The sequence below is a fragment of the Perna viridis genome, chromosome 1 (assembly GCF_037379345.1).
Source record: "Perna viridis isolate PV_CMFRI_1.1 ecotype Kerala chromosome 1, ASM3737934v1, whole genome shotgun sequence".
Lineage (NCBI taxonomy): Eukaryota > Metazoa > Mollusca > Bivalvia > Mytilida > Mytilidae > Perna > Perna viridis.
The window spans coordinates 3,730,311-3,755,695 of record NC_142445.1 but is presented as its reverse complement, the minus strand read 5'-3'; the positions used below and the strand labels follow the sequence as shown (position 1 = coordinate 3,755,695).

General features: G+C 31.6%; 1 protein-coding gene across 3 annotated transcripts; it reads left to right on the top strand.

Annotated features, from left to right (window-relative positions):
- Positions 1–292: 292 nt before the first annotated feature.
- On the top strand, positions 293–19,116 carry LOC148626888 (synaptotagmin-1-like). 3 transcript variants are annotated; one of them, XM_088555999.1, is made up of 10 exons: positions 293–399; positions 649–828; positions 2,012–2,209; positions 2,389–2,649; positions 3,932–4,105; positions 4,402–4,478; positions 5,056–5,185; positions 8,430–8,558; positions 15,986–16,068; positions 16,949–19,116. In XM_088555999.1, the coding sequence occupies exons 2-10, from the start codon at positions 658–660 to the stop codon at positions 16,953–16,955; spliced, it is 1,230 nt and encodes a 409-aa protein (XP_088412125.1). In that variant the 5' UTR covers positions 293–399; positions 649–657; the 3' UTR covers positions 16,956–19,116. The 3 variants fall into 3 exon arrangements, with proteins under 3 accessions (XP_088412125.1, XP_088412211.1, XP_088412291.1); XM_088556085.1 differs by lacking the exon at positions 15,986–16,068 and having other exon boundaries at positions 294–399; XM_088556165.1 differs by lacking the exons at positions 15,986–16,068; positions 16,949–19,116 and adding an exon at positions 12,028–15,978 and having other exon boundaries at positions 294–399.
- The last annotated feature ends 6,269 nt before the right edge of the window (positions 19,117–25,385 follow it).

Genomic DNA, 25,385 nt, shown 5'->3' with positions numbered 1-25,385 from the left:
TACGGGTACGGGGTACACATTTTTCGGTATATGCCTTAAAAAGGAGAGGGTAAAGATTTTACGCGTCATCACATATTTTGTTATATTTTTCGATCGAATTGGTGGCTTTTTCATAATTATATTTTATTTTTTTCACATGTTGCACTGACACGTACAACTAACTTCAAACTTTACGCAATTGTTTGTTATTTCGGTTTAATGATTTATTTACTATTCAAGATCAAGAGAGAGAATATGGGAATCATTTAAGGGATTTTTTCATGTCATACTGTGACTGCACAATGGGAACAGGCGTGTCATATGCGTTCACAGCACAGTTGCGTATTGAGGTTAATAGCGAACTCGTGTCTCCATTCATGAAACCAACACTTTACTGCACAAACCGACAGGTTCTCCAAGGTAAACAAAATGGAAGTCGAATTCGATAAAATTAATTAAATTGCTTATTTATATGATTTACAATATACGTTTTCTATAATAACTATAGTTGTTTAAAGGTATAGCTATAAAGTTTTTAATACAATTTCTACTTTGGTTTTCAAACAATTGAATTTGTCCTTACAAATTTACTGTACATGTACAAATGTACCTATCATTTAAGTGACAGTTACTGAACTTTTGTTAAGAAGATTGCTCTGACGTTTTTAGCATATAGCAATGGGGAAAAGTCAGTCAAAATATGAGGACCAAAGAATGGAAGAAGGGAAGATGGTAGAGAATGTTCAAAATGTTAACAAGATTCATGGTCTGGCCAGATTAATATCTGCCAAACAACAGCATCAACAGTTAGTAGCCGCTCAAGGATGGACAAAACAAGATGAAAACATGGTATACTTTGATATAAGATATGTTAAACATGAAAATCTCCTGAAGAAACAGTAGTGCAAACCACCAATTACCAGTAATCTTGTACTTTCTTGGTCGTGGTCCAACCTTTCACATGTTCCGCTGTGCTAAACTGAGAGTTGGCGAAAAATTTCTTTTCTGCCATCTTGCAGATTTTTTATGACTTTTATTTGATCACATCCTATTTTTTTCTTTTACCATCTTGGACTTCTCTATCATTTAGCCGAATACATTGGAGCATATACTTGTAGATGACTTTCACATTCTGTTCCAATCCAGAAAAGTTCTTCAATTATATTGAGGTCAAGTGGGGCAACAGTAAGGGGGAAACAATTCACTGTATGTACTGAAATTGCAGTATTTTTTATGATGAGTTCTTGGTATAGTATCTAGTATAAAACCATAAACCAGTTTCCAACAGATTCAAGGTAAATGGCGAATGTGATCGTCAACTATTACAGATATATTTTCTTTACTAAATCAAAATTATTCTTTGCAAGTATGTATAAGAAAAGTGTTTTATGGGGATTTTCTGAGTTCTTTGTCTGTTATGGATAGAATTTGCAGTCATACGGTTTTGAAGTAAGAAGAAAATTTCAGGGTTATAGTAAATTGGTTAAAAGTACTGAAAAAAATAATAGTGAAAGTATTTCATTTATATATTTTATAATTCTCAAAACTAAAATTTTTCATAGTTAAGAAAACAATAGATCTTCAAACCCAATGTTGCCAGTAAGCAATACATTTTTTCCTAATTGTTGGTCCTTTACGTAATTTTGGATTCAAATGTTTTGGGAGAAATGTTCTTTTATTTAGCTAAAACGCCATGCAAACATATGTCCATAATGTCCAATGGGCAATTTTCTGTAAAAACATATGACAGTATGTTTACAATTTCTTCACTTTGCCCACTTATTCCTAAATGATTTGATGTCTTTTTCAGTAAAGTAATTGTTAATTTTACAATTGGTAATTTTACAACATTGTTTTATCAGAGAGTTTCTTCCAATGCTATCTTTGAAGATTACAAAAAGACCAAATACAAACAAGAAACAAACTGAATTTTTTTTTAACACTTTAGTAATTTTGTTATTACCCTTCAATTAATAATCTGTATTGCCCTTGTTATTTGCATTAATGAATATGCACATTTTACTTTTCTTAGAGAAACATGCAGATTTTGAAAGGATTGTTTAAGAAATTGGACCCCACTGTAATGAAGGCAGTTGGAGATGTTCGTGGGGAAATACAAATATCATTTAAATATGACTTTAAGCGGCAACTTTTGCTGGTCAAGATCATCAAATGCAGGGAACTTAGATCAAAAGACTTGAGGTCTAAAATGTCTGACCCATATGTAAAGGTATGGTGTAAAATTTCACAATGTAACTTATAAAAAGTATTTAATTTAAATTGGAATAAAGTAAAATTACTAGGGATCTTCTGACTAAGTATTTTGATTTACTATAATTTTGATTGACATTATTTACCATTATTGTTTTTATTGGAATCCATGAAAACCTTTGATTCTTTTCCTATTAGTTGGAAATGAGTCCAGATGTAGAAGACTCAGAAGAAAAAAGAACAAAGACATACCCACAGACAAACAATCCTAAATTTGATGAAATTTTTGCCTATCCACTTTCTGAGACTGAGTTAATAAATAGAAAATTGATAGTAAAAGTAATGGACCACGATGTTCTTGGCAGAGATGATTTTTTGGGGGAAATCATCATTGATATGAATACATTCAACTTCAGAGAAAGTCCTGTTCACACAGCATGGTATACTTTGAATATGGAGGTATGTGTATAACATTTATTCAGCTTGCATGCTTCTTTGTTTTTTTAATACTGTATTTATATTGGTGGGTACCAATTTTCGTGGATTCCAGAAAAAGTGCAGGTTCGTGGATTCTTGAATTTGTAGATTTCTCATTTTAAAAAAAAATTAAAAAATTTCATAATGCTCTTTGGGAATTGGCTGGACTCGAGTCTTCGTCAGCAAGATAAAGGAAAGTGTTCATTCACAATATAATTTATGGGATGACTGCATGAAAACGTGATCAAAAGTTAGTAATTAAATTGAAATTCCATTAAATTTAATTAAACAAATGATTTTCTTCGAACTATTTCAAAAGAAATTAATTATTATGGTAATCAACACTGATTGAACTGCTATTGATAATTACATCGTGTTTTAATTTTGCCGCTAACAAAAAGTAAATGTCTAGCTACCCAAGCCCTGAGCGAATTGTAACCCAAGCTCAGAATGTACTCACTAAGTGTTTGATGTTACTCATTGGTAATCAATTGCCTTTAAATAGAGGCCATACAGTGACAAATGCTTATCACTTTCAAATGTCGTTGACACAGTGGTTAAAAATGGTCTCATTCAAGACCAGAGAACCTGCTACACCAGGGTTACCCAACCCAGCAGACTGCTCTACAAATTAGGATGCTATCATCGTCCAGGCATTGTAATAAATATGAGACAAATATTGTTTTTAAATTTTATTCGGATTGAAAAAAAAATTCAACATACATATTCAATAAAGGGATCTGACATAAGATCAATGATCTAAAAATTCAACACTCTGGGGACAATGACTATAAAAAGAAAATGAAATAATAAAATAATGAAACTGAAACAATCAAATATAAAAAATACAAAATAAAAAGTGACCAATACTCCACTCGTGACATTCTAGACAAAATTGCATAAAATGAACACTTTACTGAAACATTGATTCTCATAACAGAAGTTGGTTATACTTTCAAAATTAGATTAGCGCTTAATTTTACACAAATAAAAATGGAGATACTTACAAAAAAGTTTTTCAGCAAAACCAAACAATATTTGAGATACGCATGGTCATTTTGTTGGTCAATTTAGTCTGCGCAATTTCGTTAACATCCCTCAGATAACTACATATGTCACACAACACAATCAACGGTGTCCATGGTCAGCACCCAAAAAACGATGGCTGAACTTATTATTCGTTGGATTCTTAAATTCATGGATTAGTCTGTCCATGAAAACCACAAAAACTGGTACCCCATGAACAATAATACTTTGATTGTAGACTGATCTTGATATTTCTGGTGACCTTGAAGTAAGTGTTGCATTCCATCCACCTTCCACACTTCTGGTGACTATACATGGAGCACATGACCTCTCAGCAAGAGATGAGGATACTTTAGCAGATCCATTTGTCAAAGTCACTATCCCTGGTACAAAAATGATGTTCCAGACCAAGGTAAGGCCAAAAAAAAATGTCTGTTTCTTCGCTAGTTTTTTGTGCCTGTCCTAAACATTTTATGGCAATTTTGGCTCAAGCAGGGTTAAAGTCTAGATTATATCTCCATCAACTCAATGTAAAATGTTCTTGAAAAATAAAATGATTCCCTTACCTACATGCACCTACCATATTTTTTCTTGCTGGTTGTGTCGTTGTAATCAATGGACTGACGATCATTTTATATCTGTTGTTTATTCATTTTTTTTTTCTTTTTTATAAAGATTTACTGGTATAGGATTTTTATATCTTTGCAGGAACTAAAGAATACAATCAACCCTGTCTGGGATGAAACCTTTGAGTTTGAAGTTGCAGCTGAAGAACTTTCTCAAAGGTAAAAATATTTCTAATCAAGATGACAGAGGCAAAAGAAAGATTATCAACCAAAACAAATTGCAGAACTGCATTAATTAATGTTGTATATAGGCAGGGATAGTGATTTTTATACTTCTTTTATTTCTTTACTTTACTCTGTGAAATAAATTTGCTTATTCACTGGGTAAGTTAAAATTTGATAGTTTCACTTATGCTATGTAACTTTGCTCACCTGAATTCTTAAAAAGAAAAAAAGGAAATTATAAAAGTAGCCTATTTTTCATTCCAGTGGGGTTGTTGTCTCTTTGACATATTCATCATTTCCATTCTTGTTATATAAACGGGAATAAATCAAATTCTCTTTCTTAGAGGGAGAGTGTGGTAGTAAAACATACACTATTCCTGTGGTAATAGAAGTAAACAAAGTTTAATGTGATATTGTTTTCAAGTTATTTAATGAAATTATTTCAACTAACAGCCAAGCTGACAAGACAATATTGTGTACCCAGCTACATTGTTGGGTATGACAGTGGTATAACTGTCTGTTTGGTTAATTAAATCCAAACTGAGGTGCCAATTGTTTTCTACATTAACAGGTACATAATATTTCATGTGATAGACAAGAATACCTTTAGCAGTAATGAATCCTTGGGTCAAGTAATTGTTGACCTTGCAACCTTGAACCCTGATGAAGGTTTCCATGATTTCTTCAGATTGGCAGACTTGGTATGTTATGATTAAAATACACTTAGAGACCTCATTTGTTATGTTATTATTGAAAAATGAAACCATTATTATCTCTCTAATCAATGATAATATAAAAAGCTTTGGAGAGCACATCAAGAGACGACTGCAGTGGTTAACCCTGAACATTTGCAGCAAGTGTGGACACAGTACTAGTTTTTGATACACAAGCATACGGCTTTATAGTTCATTATGGACACAACAACTAGTTTGGACACAATATAGCACAAATTTTTAAAAATTTAATTAAATATTTTTAAAAATCAGATCTAAAATAAAAAAAGTCATTTTTTTTGGGATGTGGCCCCTTTAAGAGATATCTGATATCTGATTAAAAATGCTTGCATGGATTTTCATAAGGAATCCAATTAAAGAGAAAATAAACATTTTCAAAATTGGACCAAAAAAAAGTATTTTTTTGGGTGTGGCCTCTTTGACCCCCATATAACCAAGAAACTGTAAGAGATATCTGAAATCTGATTGAATACTGCAGGTAGGGATTTTCTTAAGAAATCCAATAAAAATGAAAAATGGAAAATGGACCAATTAAAAAGTTGTTTTTTTAGGCGTGGCCTAATTTTGTACCCTCTAACTCTAAAACAGATAGGGATAAGCCGACCCTGTAAAAAAAAATTCAAAGCAAAATTTCAAAAGGCACAGATAGACATCTGAATCATAAAAATCAGATCAACAATAAGCTTTTTCTATCAATTCTAATGATAACACCTATTTTCCTCTTTTTAGGCCTTTATTTCCGATAGGGCAAAAACCTCAAAAAATTATAGGGCCTTCCGGTAAGTCCTTAGGAACAATATGTTAAAATTTCAAAAAGATCTAAGTTCTTTACTCAAGTAAATAAACTGAAGTTTTTTTGTTTGTTTGTTGGGGTTTAACGTCTGAGCAGCAATATTTCAGCTATATTCAGACGATGAACATGAAATGGATGATAAAATGAACATGAAATGATGATGAAATGAAAAAAGGGATGGGGCACAAGGATAATGGGGTCGACAAATTTTGATTGTCACAGGAAATAGGGAGAGGAGGGTAGGGTCGGGCAATTTAGCCTCCTGTGGCGGAGCCTTATGGTTCCTACTCCGGGAGAATACCACAGTAGGGTTCTTTAACGTGCGAGGAACATGGCATCTTCCCAACATGGTGCACCACTATGGTTTGTGGTCAGGTTTTCCGTATTATAGCCTGACAACCCCAGCATGTAACACACCAGGGGTACCCCATTCCACCACCTGGGGCACACAATCCAGTTGCTCTGTGGGCAGAGCGCCCTAGCCCCCGGCTAGGGTTCTGAGCACTATTTAGTCGCCTTTTACAACAAGCTTAGCGCTGCTGCAGGCCTATTCTTTTGACCCCCGGACCTGCACGGGGCAATAAACTAAAGTTAATAGATGACAATGACGATAGAGTGATACCATTATATGACCCCAAAAAAATTGTTTGCGGTTGTATAATAAGCTATCAAGAAAACTACCAGATTTTTCATCTGGAAGAGTAATCAAGGGAACCAAGATTCTAGCGGAAATCGAAAGAATGAAATTCAAGGACAAAGACCAGACATGGAAACAGACAAACATAACAAAGAACATAAAATAACCAAAATAATACATACAATGTAACAAAAGTAAATGAAGTCACTTAAGTGAAGTCACTTAAGTAGTAGGAGATAAATAACAATGAAATTTAACTTGATCTGTACAAATCTAGATTTACAAGGAAGCCTGTAACTGCTAGATTTCTCCTTCTTTTAAAACAAATATCCCTAAATGAAATGGGTGTAGTATTTGATCAAATATGCACAAAAATATAAATTACATACAGTAGTTGTTTAAGGTCATTCTCTTCTGGCATGGTTGGTGTATGTTCTGTAAATTTTGGGTGCATACTCATAATTGCAATATTAAACTCAATTATATGTAATATTTATCTGTCTGATACTTCTCCAGTTCACAAGCCCACACAAACAAATCCTTACATTTACTGCACTAAAAACGTTCCTATAGGAACACAGGCAAATGTGCCACACATGATAATCATATGGTGCTCGATTCATATGATAATCATATGGTAATCATATGATATTGGACATATGATAGTCATATGATTATCATATGATTCTCATATGGTAATTTTGGCTTAAAAACACTTGATTATCATATGGTGCTCGATTTATATGATACTCATATGATGCAAACCATATGATTCTCATGTGTGGCACATTTGCACATTTATAAGTCTGTAAAGTTTCTTACTTTCCAACAGCCTCCCACTGACCTCTCAGTACACTTAGTACAAACATAAACAATATTTCTACTATCATATTTTTTTTAATCAGTTTCTTTTGAAACAGCTACCTTATAATATACCTTTCACTGGCTTTCACTGATTTGACCACATTTTCACTGGCTTTCAGTGATTTGACCACATTTTCAATATTTGAGCATTTTTATGAACAATAATCAAGAACAACATTACTACATTTATCTTCAATAAAAAGAAAAAAGCTTTCATGAATGACTTTAGATGCCTAAAATAAACAAGTTTCTTAATTCTAAAATCCAGACACAAATAAATCTACAATCAGGCAGCACATGAATGGAATCTTTGTAGGCTTTCAGACTAAACTTTTAAAAAAAACTTCAAAAAATAATCAGACATAGATTAACAACTGTTCTACCTGTAATTCCTTCCACGTAATAAATATATCCTTCCTTTGGCTTCAAATACAACATATTAATCATATATCTATAATAAGATAACTGTTGTCAGTATTGATGGTGACTCCCCTCTTAAATTAAAAATTAATTGATTAGCTTTGTTCTCTTCCATCCAACCATTCTGCTTTAAATATTACCAAACTGTATTAAACACACAAGGTTTTCATTCATAATTGCACTGACATTCCCCTCACAGGAACAAAATGTGGCTGCTTCAATTAGAGATATGAGGTAATTAGTATACATGCACTAAATATACATTGTCCAGAAAATGTTATCAAGTTTAATGATTGAGTCAAACAGCCTGACACAGTTACTTAGCATTGGGCATTATATTTGACCTTCTAGTAGGCTGAATACAAGTCCTGAGATAAAATAAATTCATACTAGGAAAATACCTAACAAACTTGAATGATTCCTATGGCTTATCCTTAGTACCACACAATTAAACAAATATAACATATTCTATAGGTACTGTTGTTATATTTTATCAGAGAAATTGTGAGAGATTACGGAGTAAATGGGCACAACATGCTACAGCTGAGGAATTCAGAGAATCATTAGTGGCCCATGCAAGTTCTAGACATCCCAACTTTCTGTTCCAGGAACACACTGGTAAAAAAGTAAGTTACACTTTGTTTATTTTGCATATTGATTCTAGTGATGAAGTTCTATGTATGTATAATGTGTTCTTTTATTTATTTCATTTATTCTATTGGAGTTATCAAAACTGCTACACTGAAAAATTTGAAATATAAAAATATTTGCTTTATACCCTGCCACATGAAGTGGCTGTTTTGTTTGTTGGGGTTTAACGTCCGAGCAACCACATGAAGTGGCAAGGTATTATATGATTCCCTTAGAAAATTTGTATGTCCCTCCATCCACCTTGTCCATCATACGACGGTTTTCAGATGATAACAAGATGGTATTGAAGGACCTTTTCAAACTCTATGAAGTTATTGAGTATCATAAAATACAGATCAAGTTCAACTTTCAGTTTGTTTGGATTATTAACACAAATGTTACAGCCATTTTAAATTGTTTTTACTCCCCAATTTTATCTTTCTTATATATATATGAAGGATTATGCTCTGAAAAAAGATGAAAGTTAGTTCTTTTGAGATTATGGAGTCTGGATAAACATTTGAATTTGAGTTAGATTCTGTTATTACTATGTTATGACTTGTAATTAAGCAAGCGTTCATGGATAGCTTGCTAAATTACAAGTCATAACATAGGAATAACAGAATCTAACTCAAATTCAAATGTTTATCCAGACTATGTTATGACTTGTAATTTAGCAAGCGTTCATGGATATTTATTGCAACACAACTTGGCAAGGTATAATTTAATGTCCCATTAAATGTCATATTTTTCAAGTAGGATTACTCAGAATTATTGAACAATCATTGAATATGCTTGATTTTAATCCACTCTTTCTCCAGTGATCCTTAACAATTAGTCAAAAACATTATCTGTCAGTGGAGGCTATCAGAAGTGTATGATACATGCATTATTTGTTTTCCATGTACATATATATGTAATGGTCTATAAATAGCTACTGGAACATGTAGTAGACACTTTCATATTCATATCTGTCGTGGGAAGATTCTTGATATACTTTGAAGTCAACTGGCTTAAGTTCAGAGAAATTGCCGAGCAATAGTATTTATTATTTCTGTGAAAAATTGAATAAAACATGCATATAGTTGTAAGCATTTGAGATGTATTTTAAGTTTGGAGATGTATTTCCAATTAACTATAGCTGGTCTTGTATTCATAAATTTCAAAGTTCTTTTTAAGTCTAGTAAAGTTTCAGTAATTTCCAGGTAAAGGTACAAAATGTATTCTTATAGAAAATCAGTATATGTAACAATAGACTCTTTTCTTTTTTTGTTGGGGTTGTAGTTGATGAACATGTATGATATATACTCATGCTTTGTGTAGGAAAAAAGTGCATTCCTCACAGAAGTATATATTAGGCATGCATAAAGACTACCTTGCAATTATGACAAAAACTTCTATGAGAGAATTACCTATATCATATGACCTACAAACTCAACCTTATATCATGTCACTATGTCAACTTTGATTTTTTTGCTGTTTGTTTGTCAAAAGAAATTGTCATGAGTTATCTCTCTTCCTATCGAATATTCATCATAATTAAGAAAAAAATTGATAGAACATTCAATGTTGAAAAAGAAGAAAATGGTGTGAAATTTTGCATACTATGAAATCTTAAGCCATCTCTTAATTGGCTTACATCATTTTTGTCCCTTGTCTTGTATGCGATTAACTTTTCAAGCCCTTCAAGCTGGAGAAAGAAAGTCACATTTATTTTCTTCTAGTTTTAGAGATACATGTTGAATTTGTAACTTATTTTCTCTTATTTTCTGTGTTCTAAAAATAGCATTGACAACCATTTTTTACACTCACTCAATTTAAAAAGAAAATACAGGTACCCAAGAATGCTAGTGACCCAATATATTAACAATCCTCTGCAGAGTTTTAGAGGAAAAGTAGTGGCTATAGCCTGACTTAAACCCATGGCTTAATTTGATAATTAGGTAACAAGTAAACTAAAATGATGGCTTTTTACATAAGGAAAACAAATCAAATTCTGTTATATTTTCTATTAGTGCAATTGAAACCAGTACTTAACATATATTGTTTAAACTGTTCATGTGAATATCAAATTGTATAATTTGTCCCCTCATTTTTCTACAACTAACATAATCATAACATAAGTTTTATAATGCAGTAACTATTCTAAGCAACAGAAGAAATGCATCATTTTTTCCAATTGTACTATTTTACAAATGTAAAATATTAGGTCCAAATAATTTTGTATTCCTAAGAAATAAATGTGAGTGGCATATTTCTAATATGAGATCAGTAGTAAAAGAAAGAGTCCCACACAAAACACAGTTTGTATATTAGAGAATAAGATAATTAGTCTAGTCTACTAACAAGAGTTATCTTTCTTCCTTCATATATTTGATTGTCACTGCCAATAGGTAGATGTGACCAAAACTTAGTTGACACCTTTCATCAGCTTTTAAGATAGTTTCTAAGATGGTGTCAGATCGTTAGTTACACTGTAAGCAAAATATGAATTTTGTGATGGATAAAGATTGATAAGTAAATATAATATGTGCGAAAATTTGTTAAAGTTATCATTATATGGACTAGGTACAAATCAGAGATATACCTGTGCTCCACTGTGTCATCTTAAAGGCCAATTATTTTAAGTCAATCACCCATTTAACATTATAAAGCAGACATGATCATCCTTACCCTATTACATTTTAGTCAAAAGCCATTTAACAAATATATGCCACAAGTCAAAATGTTTTTATTAAATCAATGACTTCACCCAAAATATTCATAACTATTTAAATAAATTGAACTATACCAGGGTTGGTTTGACCTTTTATTTTTTAATATCCTTAATTTATTTGTACTTTTTAACACAATCATCATTAATCATAATTTAGGAATGAACATTGTATTATGAATAGAAAAAAAAGCCCAACCTGAATATTGTTAATTGTTTGATGGTTACTGAGTCCTTAAAATGCACTGGAACTAAGGTTGTTCTGTAGGACCAAAGTCTTGTTTTATGATTTGTTGGGCAGCATGCATTAAAATATGATGGCTTGATATTTAGAGATAAGGAATGGCGGAAGTCTTCATCAATCTCTGCCAGAAACCTACGCTTTGTCAAATTATTATAGTTTTCATGCAGAGCAATATTTTTTTGTCTTTTACATAACAAGAAGGCTATTTAGTTATGATATCAACTTTTTCATAATTTTTTGATGGATTCCAGATCTGCCATCATTGCAAAAATATCTGTTTCCTAAGATTTCATAAAGCTGTTTAAATTTATAGTGACTTTTTATATTCATGTACATTCAGTTAAGTATAGGATATATGTCAAATCTAATATAATGATATGCTATAATCTGAAGTAATTTATCCCCTCTTTTTGTGTACCCATAGCATCAGTAGTTTGTTGATTTATACATGTAAACTTTACCAAATAATATCTTATGAAGTGGTATCTTTTAGCATATTTTTCTTCAGGTTTTTTAAATACAGGAATTTTAATGATCCATCAAACCAGCTTTTAGAAGCAAAATCCCTCTCTGTTGGAGACACAATAGTCCCTTTCTGTACTTGTAAAAGACATTTCAGCAAAGGTCAGTTTTCGAGTGTTAATATGATTTTTTTCTCACACTACTTAGTAATTGTGATTTGTGAATTACGGCAACTCCCTTGTAAATGTTTATTCTGCAGTCAGCTGATTTCTTTTCATGCTATGTTAACAGAACAACAAAATGCACAAACTAGAACAAAGACCCTCAGTTTCAGATTTATATTCATTTACACAAAAATAATATCAGATTTTTACAGAAACTGCTTAAAACAAGAGCGTAGTTGTATGCGTGTTTATTTTTTGTATGACATTTTCTACCTCAGCCAAAATATCCTCAAATGATTCATCAAATTAGTGAAAATTGAGAAGTAACTGATTCCTAATATTAATTTCAAATGGAGCATACATTTCAGAAAGTGGACCAATAGGTCATTGAAACCAATCATGTTCTAAAATGCATTAAAACAGTTTCTACATGAAAGCATTTATCACTGGAATATCATATACACCACATATATATCTGATAAAGGTTTAGATTATTACCAAAAAGATAAAACACCATGTCCCTGATAACCACAAATGGTAGGTTGGTAGTTAGTTAGATTATCTGATCTGATCCTAGAAGGTGTTGATATATTTTACTACAAACTGTGATTAATGGCAGGACTCCTATTTAGGATACTTATCTATAATAACATACCTACAATCAATTTAAAATGGGATGCATTTTTATGCGGTGCAGGCGCAATTAAAAGTGCATTAGCTTTCTATTTTGTTAAATTCAATATTATCTTAAAGGCTTAAAACTTTTGAAGTTTTAAGTAGGCCTAGATTAGATTTCAATTTATTTACTTGCAACAAGGGATAGCTGAATAATAGGAAATTTTACTTAATAAGATAATGGATACCTATTTTGTAGCTATTTCATCATGAAAATTGCTCATTGGAGCCACCCGGGTGCAATTTTAGCACATGCAAGGAATAGCAAATTAAGCATTAGTCTAAATGTAATCATACCTAAAGTTTGGTTAAGGTAAATTTTTATGCTATTAAAGTGAGAAATGTAATAATATGATACTTTCAGGGTACTTTTAGGGGTATTTATTTTATTACCTGTCAACAGTTTTGATATTTATAAAATAATGACTTTTAAAATAATTCAACAAAATCAGTGATATGGACCCAAGTTCCAGTAATTATTATAGCTGTTGGTTATTCTTAACCAAAGGGTACAGAGAACATTTTAATTAGAAGCTTGATTTGTCTTGCTATTTACTCCTAATCCCATTTGGATATTTTATGGCTTCAAGTGTTTGCAATTCTATATTTTTCTATGCTGTGTGATGATGCTTGGACAAGTGAAATGTTTTTTGAGCACTAATAACTGATAACATAAATATAGTTGGAGGACATCTATTATTTTGTGATTTTATTTATAAACTGTACTATTTACATTATAAAAGCATTGTGGTTTAAGCAAATATATTGGTCATGCTAAGTCACAGTTTAATTCATTGTTTTGGTCGAACTATGGCTTTGATTGTGGGCTTTCTATCTACTTGAAGGAAGAAGTTAATTCAGATGAAGTTTGATGGAGGTAAACCACATTACCTTTAGTTTTTTTAAGTGGATAAGAAAAGAACAACAATGATTTAATTGTAGGGTCGTGTTGTCTCTAGTTTCTTATTTTTGTGACAGGAAATGGCTAGGTGCATAGATAGATGTTCACTGTCCAACACTCTTTAGATTGAGGAGTTATTGAGAGCCACTGAATCGAGTGCACCTGTCGCTTGGAAAAAAATTTACAACTTAACTGCCTGTCTTAGGTTACTTACAGTGTTTTCATGTGAAATGGTTAAAGTAGAGATGTATTTATAAAGCTTGTTACAAATGCTCGATTGTTTATAGTTTTTGATCCCATAAAGATAACATTTAAAACCAACAGCCCAATTTTTCGCCACACGCAATTTTTGTCTTTACAGAAGCTCATTATCGACTTGCATCTTTGCTTTTGCTAAATAAAATTTGTTCCTCAAAATTTTATTTTTTTGGACATGGGAATGATTTGCGAGCTAAACACTATACACGATGATGAGACAAGTGAACATTTAATTCAATTACGGTATAGAAAATGCACATGGGGTCGAGATGCATACAATTAACTTTCACCTAGGGTGAACAGTCTATACTAGTTTGATACTAGCGTCATTTTTTATGTGGGGGTAATCTGCAACAACAACAAAAAAAATATACATTTTAAATTTTGAACTTCTCAGGTTAAAACCAATCTATACTACCCAAATATTAAACCAAAGCTATAAAATGTCAGACTAAATCGTATCCACGGAAAGGCGTGTCGGGTATATGCCCATGAAATTTATATAATTTTTATAAAAGTGATGAGCTGCAAGACTTCCTGATTTCTTTCAGTGTTTGACTATTCTTAAATATTTATTTAATTCTTTTTTGTTTACTATACCATGGACCCAAGGAAACTTCTGTATTTAGATGCACTATTACAATGACTAGGGACATTCCTTGTAATGACTTCTTTATAAGGTTTTCGTTATTAGTAACTATTGACTGAACGTAATGGACGATCTCCACGTTCATCTTATACTCCATTCTAATGATTAATTCTGTTAGGAAAGGAAAAGTGACGCGTTTTTCGCTATAAACTTGTATGTAAGGTCATCAAACTTCTTGGCGAGATGAGAATTTCTGACAATTAAAGCTATTATTGCCAAAATATAATCTTAATGAGAAAAACCATTTTCACTTTTGATTGTGCAGATAATGTATGTTGTTTATCTTGACAAATCAAAGAGTAGTGGAAAAAGTTTATTGTTTTTATACTCCAACCCATACAAGCATGTTACGTGTCAGGCTAACCTTGCTTTAGGATATTTTTCTGTCCCTGCTTCATGTCAGATTACGAAGGGGTACCATGGTAGTAAAAACAAACTTCAGTAATTGATGTTAATATGTTTAAGTGAATGTCATGTTACATTAAAACGAAGCGGATTAATACGCGGTAATGCTGACGGATTAAAGCAGTGTCTGAAATCTCTCTCACGCTGGGCTGCGTGGGTTAGCTCATTTTTAGCAACAAGTGAACGAAAATATGTTCAATGCCTCGTTCACTAGTACATCACCCTTAATTATACATGACTGGATCTTCTGTTGTATTATTCTTTTACGATCCACGAAATGATAGTAGTAATAATTTTTTTTTTCTCAATTTTGCATAATTTAAAGTGTACAGAATGTTATTAATAAGAACAAACGCTGTTTTATAATTCAGAACAAAATTCGCGATTCTCCTCTTATTAACGCGGTTGTATTATTGGGGACAATTTAAGTACACGTGTATGCTATTCCATTTGAACTTGGTATTTTGAATTATTTTCTTGACCTTTTTTTTGTTTTTTTTTAAATTTAATTAATCTATTGCAAAATCCTAAAATATATCTTTCGTAGTATTTGTCTTCGGAATAAACATAATCAACTTTTGATCTAGTCGGATATATTAAAATCATCAAGGTTGTCCATAGACCAAGTGTTACGCGTGAAAAACATTCCCCAGTTCAATAAATCAAGGTTGCCGCATTTCAGAAAAAAATCAAAATTAAAAGTAAAATTTTATAATTTGTTAAATAACTTGCATAATGTGCACGAAATGATTAAAAGTATTTATACAATTGGGGAATGAGATCATACGTCTGAGATCATATCTTTGACAGGATCTGTTTGTCCATTTACAATACCCACAAGTCAAAATCTATAAACTCTCGTTATTGTCGACTTTTGTTCTTTTCAAACTTTGCTACAATGCAATATTCCTGTAAAATAATGACAGCTATATTTTTAATTTATGTTTTCAAGTTTATAAGGCGCAAAAGATATAATGCCGTAGTACTCGGTATAGCTGAATTCCGCAATACAATAGTAGACTACGACCACCCAAGGTAACGCTAAGATTTGTGTTAGGTTGTTTTACTGTGTGACATGTAATGATCACGCTCATTTCCCCGCTTTCAACATTGATGAAAATCAATCGATCAAATGTAAGATCTATAAACTCACAAACAGCTATTAAAATTCAAAACTAATAACCGTAGAATATTGTCAAAAACATATATCGTGACGACATGCTGTCAAATCGGTTATAATGTGTTAGAATTAGTACCTCTGCTGTTGATGCTAATAGACTACACCAATAATTTATGGGAAATTTAAGTTTTTAATATATGCATTTTAATTATTAAGATGTTATGTCTAAATTTTGCTGTTATCTCCTACAAAATCGGAATGTTCGCCACTCGAATTTATCAAGGACTTTCTCAGTGTTAGTCATTCCTTCTTTATTGGGGGAAAATCATTTGGTCTTTTTTAAGATAATATGATATTTAAAGCGACGCCCTCGTTCACTACGATTTTATAAATTCTACCGTACATTTCAAGCTTAAGTTTTCGTAGAAATTCCTGTGTATGTGTGCTATTATATACATAAAAAAAATGCGCTTTTGCGTCCTTTTAAATTAAAAAAAATAATTGGATTATTTCTAGAAGGCACACTACCTTTTTAAAGTCATAAAAAATCATCTCAATAAAAAAGAACACGTGTAAAGCTGTACTATTAGAGCCAATTCCCAACCTGTAATTCTAAGACATGTGTAGTTTAAAGTTGTACATTTATTAATAACCACAATAAGCAGTGATCAACTACACTCTGTTACCATTTCTGTATACACTAACAATCTCTTGCAATACGACCTGCGGACTAGAAAAGATTTGGTTGTTAAAAACATAGTTCTTGAATACAAAAACAGATTTTCTATTTTTCAGATTGTGAGTGTAAGCTGTAGGAAGGCTGGAGCAAAGGGGAAAGTCCGCATCATTGATGGAATACCAGTCAAGTAATCAAAAAGCTATAATCAAAAGAAGACATTAATTGACTTTTATGTTTATTTACTAACTGACTTCAATATACCATCCCTGGCTCTTTATGACTAGTGTTCAAGTACTACAGATTCCTAACACCCACATTTTTTATTTACTTTGATGCCTGAGGCAGTGACTGAGGGAGGACAGTCATTCCCGAATAACTTCCGTATCCCTCCCGAATTATACCTAGATCATTTATACCAGTAAAATTCATTAGTAAAATGAAAATTATTTACAACTGAGAGCGTATTGCTAGCCAGAATGTCTCCTGTTTTGACCAGGCTGTACCTGGGGCTGCCCGTTACCTTTTAACTACATTGAAAACTAATTAGAATTTTTATATTACTTCGGATCCTCGTTAAACAGGTAATTCACAAAGGTATATTAGCCTGTAGCATTGTGGTCTGACATATTTATGAACCATTTATAGATAATTTCACTTTTTAAAGTTATTCGTCAACTTTCTGTATAAATGACTTTCATGGGCTATGGTGACTTTCTTCCCCACGTATTAAGAATAGCTTGTAATTTAAAAAGTTATCTCTATCATTTAAAAATTCTTAAATTCTGGTTTCTTTCATTATATGGTGTTAAATATTTAAATAAAATATTTGGATCCTATTTGATAACAAAGTAGATAAAATAATGAAAGTAAATTAAAAAATCTTTGTTAAAATAGAAATCATATGTTTTGGCGTTATAATGTTTTGGTTCCCATGTTATTACCCAAGTTTTGTTGTGTCGTAGGGCGATTCTGTCACACCTTGCACCATAGAGTCTTGTGGCTTTACACGATAACATTGGTTCTTGAGAAATCTTATCTTTAAATGAGAATGTTATCAGTCTATTTTCAAGTGTCCCGCACTGATAAATTTGCCTTACGAACAGGTGACAGCATTTTTTGGTTCATTTTTTTCTGCTTTTACTGTTAAGATAGAAGTTAATGTATTTTGCAAAGTTAATAATTTTAGCTTATCTTTTGTAAGATAAATATCAGAACCTGTTTGGATCAGATTTGATATCAGTTTGTTATCACACTGAGAACAGATGCCAGTAGACTTCGTCAACGCTCCGCCGCTCTACTCCCTCTAAAATAACACCGATTTATGAATGACGGTTGTTGCCAAGAACTCGGAGTGTTGATATAGTTTCCCAACAGACACTTCCATGTCTTGTAAAAATCATGACATGTTTTGGGTAGTTGCAAATTGTTAGAGATGTTTTTTATAACTGAATAATATAATTTTTAGTAGTATATTTTGATTTCATTTGTTGTTATGCACAGTTTCTATTTTTATCATTAATCAAGATCTACTATAGTCAAGGTAATTTGGGGGGAGGGGGTAGATTTAAAGGAGAAACAAAGATATATAACGTTAAGTTTAAATCAAGGTCTGTATCTGAAACTTCAATACAATCATATATAAAAGACAATTGATTACACTTGATTAAGTACCTTTGAGTAATTTAAATGTGTAATTGTTAATACCAGTACTTAGTATAGCTGTATATGCACGAATTTCCTTCATTTATGTGGCATGTTGTAGATAACTTAATTTTTAGATGAACTTTTGATATATATTTATCCCATTTTGTGTTTTATCAGTTATAAATCGTAATAATTAATGTATAGAAAAGGTTTTGACAGGCGTTACAACTGTTATCTTTATCATATAAGAAAGTGTCAGTCCGTCCTCGTATTAATTTACAGTGTGTTCTTTTTTTTTTAATGTAATGAAAAGCGTTACGGCATATCAATAATAGATTCACAAAGAACTAAAGGTAGGGATCATCGCAAGATCATGTTTAAGTAAGAAAAGTTCCTATTTAGAACTTGTAGATATGAAGCTTTAGTTCATGTCATAGACGTGTCATGAAAATACCACATGTTGTAACATTGTTGTTTTACGTTCATTTCATTATGATACCATTGTAGACTAACGTTTTATTTTATACGAGACCTATCTTGGTAGTTGATCTATCAACAAACGACATCGACAGCTGGGCTGCCGTATTTTGTTATAAAGTTTATAAATTCTATTAGTAACATTAAAAAAACTTTTGGCAATTTTTTGCCTTTCTTTTTTACGCCTTTCAACATCTTACAGTTTATCAAATCATTGGAAATAATCTATAGAGATAATCAGTTTTATATACTGGTTCCCCGTTGAGTAAATGGAATCATGCACTGTTTCCTATTTTTCATTTCTTTTCATTGATTCCATTTTCACGTGTTTACTCCTAAATGAAATTTATCTTCGAAGAGTGATCTGGTTTTAAGCTTTTATTTTCATTATTTCATGGTGAGTTATAGCAACATTTTTTGTCTATTCTTATTTTCAAGATGACAGAAGATATCAGTAATGAAACTGAGATGACACGCGAAGTAGGATCCATTAATTCTAACCCAGAAAATTTTATACTATGCACACTCCTTTGGTATTATTTTTAAGGTGATGCCTCGTTACATAATGAAAAAAAGATATGCTGTCACTAAGTAAATATATCGACAACAAATTCCGAAGTTATTAGGAACAATCATTAAAGAATATCTTATACAATTCTTAACTAAATTACCAAAAAATATGGCATTCCGGGAAGCCCAATAGATGTAAAGCAAAAATAGCGCCAATACTAATTCTGATAAATAACAAACGAAACGTGCAAATAATATATAGTGCAGCAATTTATTTCACAAAAATGAATATTATACATTAGATTCCGTGTAGAAATACTTGGATATGACTGGCTTTGCTTGTACAACTTGGTCGTCTGTGATGGGTATTAAAATATGGCCACATTAGTGATATGATATGAAAAAAAAAATACATTATATCGTACCATTCCATATGAAAGTGGAAAATATATTTAAAACGTACCACTTCATATGAAAGTAAAAAATATATTTATAACGTACCACTCCATTCGAAAGGGAAACATATATTTATAACGTACCACTCCATTCGAAAGTGAAAAATATATTCATAACGTACCACTTCATATGAAAGTGAAATATATATTTAAAACGTACCACTCCATTCGAAAGTGAAAAATATATTCATAACGTACCACTTCATATGAAAGTGAAATATATATTTAAAACGTACCACTCCATATGAAAGTGAAAAATACATTTATAACGTACCACTCCATTCGAAAGTGAAAAATATATTTATAACGTACCACTTCTTATGAAAGTGAAAAAAAATGTATTTGTAAACGTACTACTCTAAAACTAAATTTATTTGAAAGATATTCCATTTTCATACTGATTATCAGCCTGTTCGATGGGCGTCATGCGTTTACGCCAAACTTTGAAATATTCACTATTTCATTTGCGCCAAAGACTAATTATTTCGTTGGCGCTATTTTCCAGGTAACCATTAGGTAACGGGAGTTAAAGTTTTAACGATTTGTACTAATACAAACAATTAAACCTCGGTTTAAGAAGGTTGTATATTTTCTAAAAATTTCGAAGTGCCAAGATGGAAATAATCCATCTGAGATAATAAGAGGGAATATATTTTTCGGCCTTGTATATGGATTGTCAAACGTTTTGAAAAACGATGATAATAGGAGAGTTCTTGATGATGTCGTCACTTACTTGTAATATGTTTTTGATTGCATGCAAAATGATACAGATACATTGAGTATCATTTTTAAATTGTCATAATAACTTTTTCCTTTTTTTCAGATAAATTAAAAAAAAGAATTTTAAGTAACGGATTTTGTGATGCTATTAGTTGAACATAAATATTCAGTGATTTGGATATGCAATTTTTAGATCCTTTTACAAAATTGTGCATGAATTATTGACTCAAATTAAATTATGGGCTGAAAATTCAGTTTTCAAGTGTTAGAAATGAAAATTTACAAAAATATGAATAAATTTATCATGTGAATACACTTTACAGCACCAAAATCTATCTCGAAAAAACGAAGTTAAGAAATTTTTAAATTTGGGATTTCAATTATGTGATTGGTGTTCGTTTATTATGTTTATTTGCCAACCTGAGATGCAAATTAGTGAATATGACATCACTCAATAGATTAGTGAACTCTCCCATGGTAAATGTTAAGTAAAACCAAAAAAAAAAAGGTTAAAGCGAAATTCAAATATTAAAACCCAGACGACAAAGACGAAATATGAATCGAACACAAACACACCAAAAACAAACTAAAACACGAAATTAAATGTTAATAGAAACATAAACTCTGTACTCCATTTTCACCATGATTTAAGTTATACGTTAATAAATGGTGAAGTTCACGAAAAAAAATCCATTGAATAAGTTTTCTACTTGTTCCACATTACTCGGGGATTCACATTATTAAGTTTAGTCACGGACTTATTTTCACGGCACATTGAAGAAATGTATGATAAAAGAGTGCGTTTAACAATGTTTCGTTAAATAATTCTGCATGTCTTGATTTTTCCGAATGGTCTTAATCATTTATAATTGTTTTTATGTGTGCAAAATGTGCATTATTTTCTAAACTGTATTATGTATTTTCTCCACTGCCACGTGTTTGAATAATTTCGTGGAATATTGAGTATTGGAATATCATAAATATGATCACGTGTTATATTATCGACACAACAGAAAATATTTGTCATCTCAACGTCAACTGTTAGTACTTATTTCATTTTTCTTGTATTCAGTAAACCGGAAGCAGACGTTTTTCTTCAGCGCATGTCGCGTGTATAACAAATTATTGGAAAAAAAGCACGGATATTGGAATACAAAGGGGCGAGGAACGACTTCACTATCTAACTGTTAGAGACCAATAATAAAGATATTAAGAACTTATTAATGCATTTTTCCTTGTGGAAGACAGCCTAAGTCTTTTTAAATTTAATAAATGAAGTGAAAATGAATAATGCTTCAAATTTATTAACGAAATCTTCTTGCTGATTTTGATGTTTGTGGTAACCAAACCAGCTGAAATGTGGTTGACGTAACAACTCATTCCTTATATCGTGTGATCTAAGAAGAATGATTATCGTGTGCAGTTTTATTTCTTTAATTTATTAGGTTTATTTTTGAATTGAAAAAAAAAACACATCCAACAATGAAAATATCCTCTTTTAAGATTGGAATCATTTTCGAAAACAAAATGAAAAAGGCATATTTTTGTCTCCAGTAAGATTTACAATGTTTAAGACACAAAAATCCCTCGACAGAAATGTTGTGACATAACTGAATTCAATAGGTCAGAACCCATTAAAGCATTATATTTCTTTAGAGGTTTGTTTGATTATTTTACGGTTTCTAGAACCGCACTCCACTTGTGTATAAACAGTTTTCAGAACTGCTTTCAAAAGAAACTAAATCAGACCGATAAGAATAATGCCTTATCTTAGCACGAACCTTATCTCTGCTGTAATTTGAATAGATAAGACTACCGTCGCTGACGTTTAGACACGAGCAGCTGATGTTTGACGTAGTGTCATGACACTTATAAGACAGGATTATGTCCCTTATCAATAATTCCCTCGGGTAGTATACTCAAATGTTTCCACATGTTTAATTTAACCAATTTTCGGCACGAATTTTTTATGAAAACTTCAAAAGAAACTTATCTTTTTTGTACCACGAATCCCTTTCAAAAATACATAAACTCTAATTTTATAATTCCTCCAAAGATCTTTTGTAATTGAAAAGAATTAAACTTTATTATTATTTTTCTGATAAAGTTTTGATTGATAAGATAATCCTGTAAAACTCTATATATTGTTTTCCAAAATGATGTATAACAGTCATCATCCCGACAGCACTACATATTAACCTTTTTGTTCCACGCTTTTTATTTGATTTTTCCAGATCCATTGTAAAAACGGTTATTGTTCATCTGTGAAAAATCATTTCGATTTGCATCGAATCTAAATCTGATAATATCAGAAGTTCATTCACGTTGAAAGATCTTCCATCTCTGAAAAGTCACATTCATTAATATTCTTCAAACATTTTCTTTGTAGCTTGACTAAATTATCAGAAAAATAGGAAAACAAAATGTTTATATCTATTTTTTACACTTAAAACTACAATAAAACATTAGGGATAAATGCCATGTTCGCTCTGCCATGGATAATTCGGCAGTTTTTATGCTTGTATCTGAAATAGAACTGTTTGACCATATCACTCTAATATGCATTTGTATCTCGTTTTAAAAGTAAATGATCTTTTTATGAACCACTGCAGTAATTTGATGTACGAATCCTAGTTAATTATATGTCATTTTTTAAACGAGGTAAAATGTACTTAATATTTGTATGTTGGATTCCATAACATTGCTTTCTGATATGCTAGCAATTTACGGTAGGCGCATTGGTGGTGTGGATATATTATATTACATAAAACGGGAAAATATTCCTAAAAGTTTTCAAACTTTTATTAAATGTCTCGTAGTTTTTCAACATCCAATGACACATTGGAAAGTACGCCAATTTAACTAGATCATCACAATAAGAACTTGCAACGAGTTCAATGTGAACATTTGAAACATTTGGAAATGTTTTGTCTTTATGAAATAATTAGTTTTGTGTAAGTTTAAAAAATGAATAATTCAACTACAAGTTTCAAGAAAGAAACGATAGGAATAAACGTCATATGTGCCGAAGCACGGTGCTCATACTATGATTATTTATTGACCATTGTCGTGCGCTAAATTTATGTCCATTTGTAGTTTGTGAACGACAAAATAGAATATTTCTTACTTCGCTTTTAACCTTCATCTTTCGATTTCCATTTCAAATCGCCGTTTCACCACTAGTCTTCATTTTTTTTCATTTCAATTGATATGACCTAATACCTGTAATGGACTTTGATCTGAGTCAGACGAAAATGAGTACTAGACGGACCGTAAATTCCAACCGGCACTTGTATGTCATGCAAGAATGTCAGTTACATTAATTTCTTAGAGGGTATTAAATACTTTAGATGGATAAAATAAAATATAAACTAAAAAAAAAAGAATTATTTGAGAAGATTAGCGGAAAAAAAGAATCATACTTTGTACCCTGATATTTCAAGAGGAATTTCAGATGAATACCGGTCGATTTGAATGGTCCCTTATACCCAAACGAACGATATGGTCCAAGCTACAACAAAATATTGTTTTAAAAAAATCAGTGAAAAATGAATGGAACCATAATAAGAGGCATGTGGCCATATACATATTTAATTATTGTACAATGAATTCAGGATCCCCATTCTATATCGCAATATATCCATCAAATAAAGTGTTACCGAGCTGATGAACAAACTTTAGGCAAAAGTCGTAAGAGGGAAAAGACAATATCATGGTAAACTGTAGGCAATAGTCATAAGAAGGAAACAACAATATCATGGCAAACTTTTGGCAATAGTCAAATAGTCATAAGAAGGAAAGGGCAATAGCAAGGCAAACTTTAGGCAAAAGTCAAGCAGTCACAAGAAGGAATGGGCAATAGTAAGGCAAACTTTAGGCAAAAGTCAAACAGTCACAAGAAGGAATGGGCAATAGCAAGGCAAACTTTGGGCAATAGTCATAAGAAGGAAAGGGCAATATCGAGGCAAAAAAGGAAAGTTGGAGACAAGTCAAGAACCATGATTAGCGGAAAAAATTAAACAAATGAACGACTAATAAGCTGCTTTAATTCGTGAGCCCACCACTTTCATATTTAAATAGAATAGGTAAGCTTAATGTTTAGCATAAATAGCCTTAGGGGAGATAGCTATAAAGAGTAACCGATAAAATATTGTAAAACTTAATTTCAATAAGAACTTTGAACAAGTAAACATTTTTTTGCAGTGCACGTATCAAGGTGTATAAATAGTATTCATATTATTTACTATATATTGTTCACTAATATGACCAAGTACTGTCTGACACTATAGAAATTTCATTATGACATTTTGAGTACATCGAAATATGGATTACATAATTGTAAATAGTTAAGTAGACCCTACTGATCTATTTCGACAGTGTATCAATGTCTAGATAAATCTTCTGAATGGAAAGTCAGTAAGGTAGTTCTTCTGGAACTATCTCAATATTTGACTTAGTAAGATAACTATTGTTATGAATCGTGTTAACTTGTGATTGACAGATTATAAATTTACTGTTATAAGGAGCAGGTCTGAGTAGCGAACAATTTTCTGATTTTATCGAGTAATTTTCCCCACCGCTTGATAAAGACCCTCTATTCAATATTTTCACGTTTCTCAACATTTGATAAAATCTTAAGCTTTGCTTTTTCTGTCTAGGTGTAAACTTCATTTGAAATCAGTCGATGATCTTGAGATATACCATGTAGGTTCTCCTTTGTTTTTCTTCAGTCGTTCTGTGTCAGTAG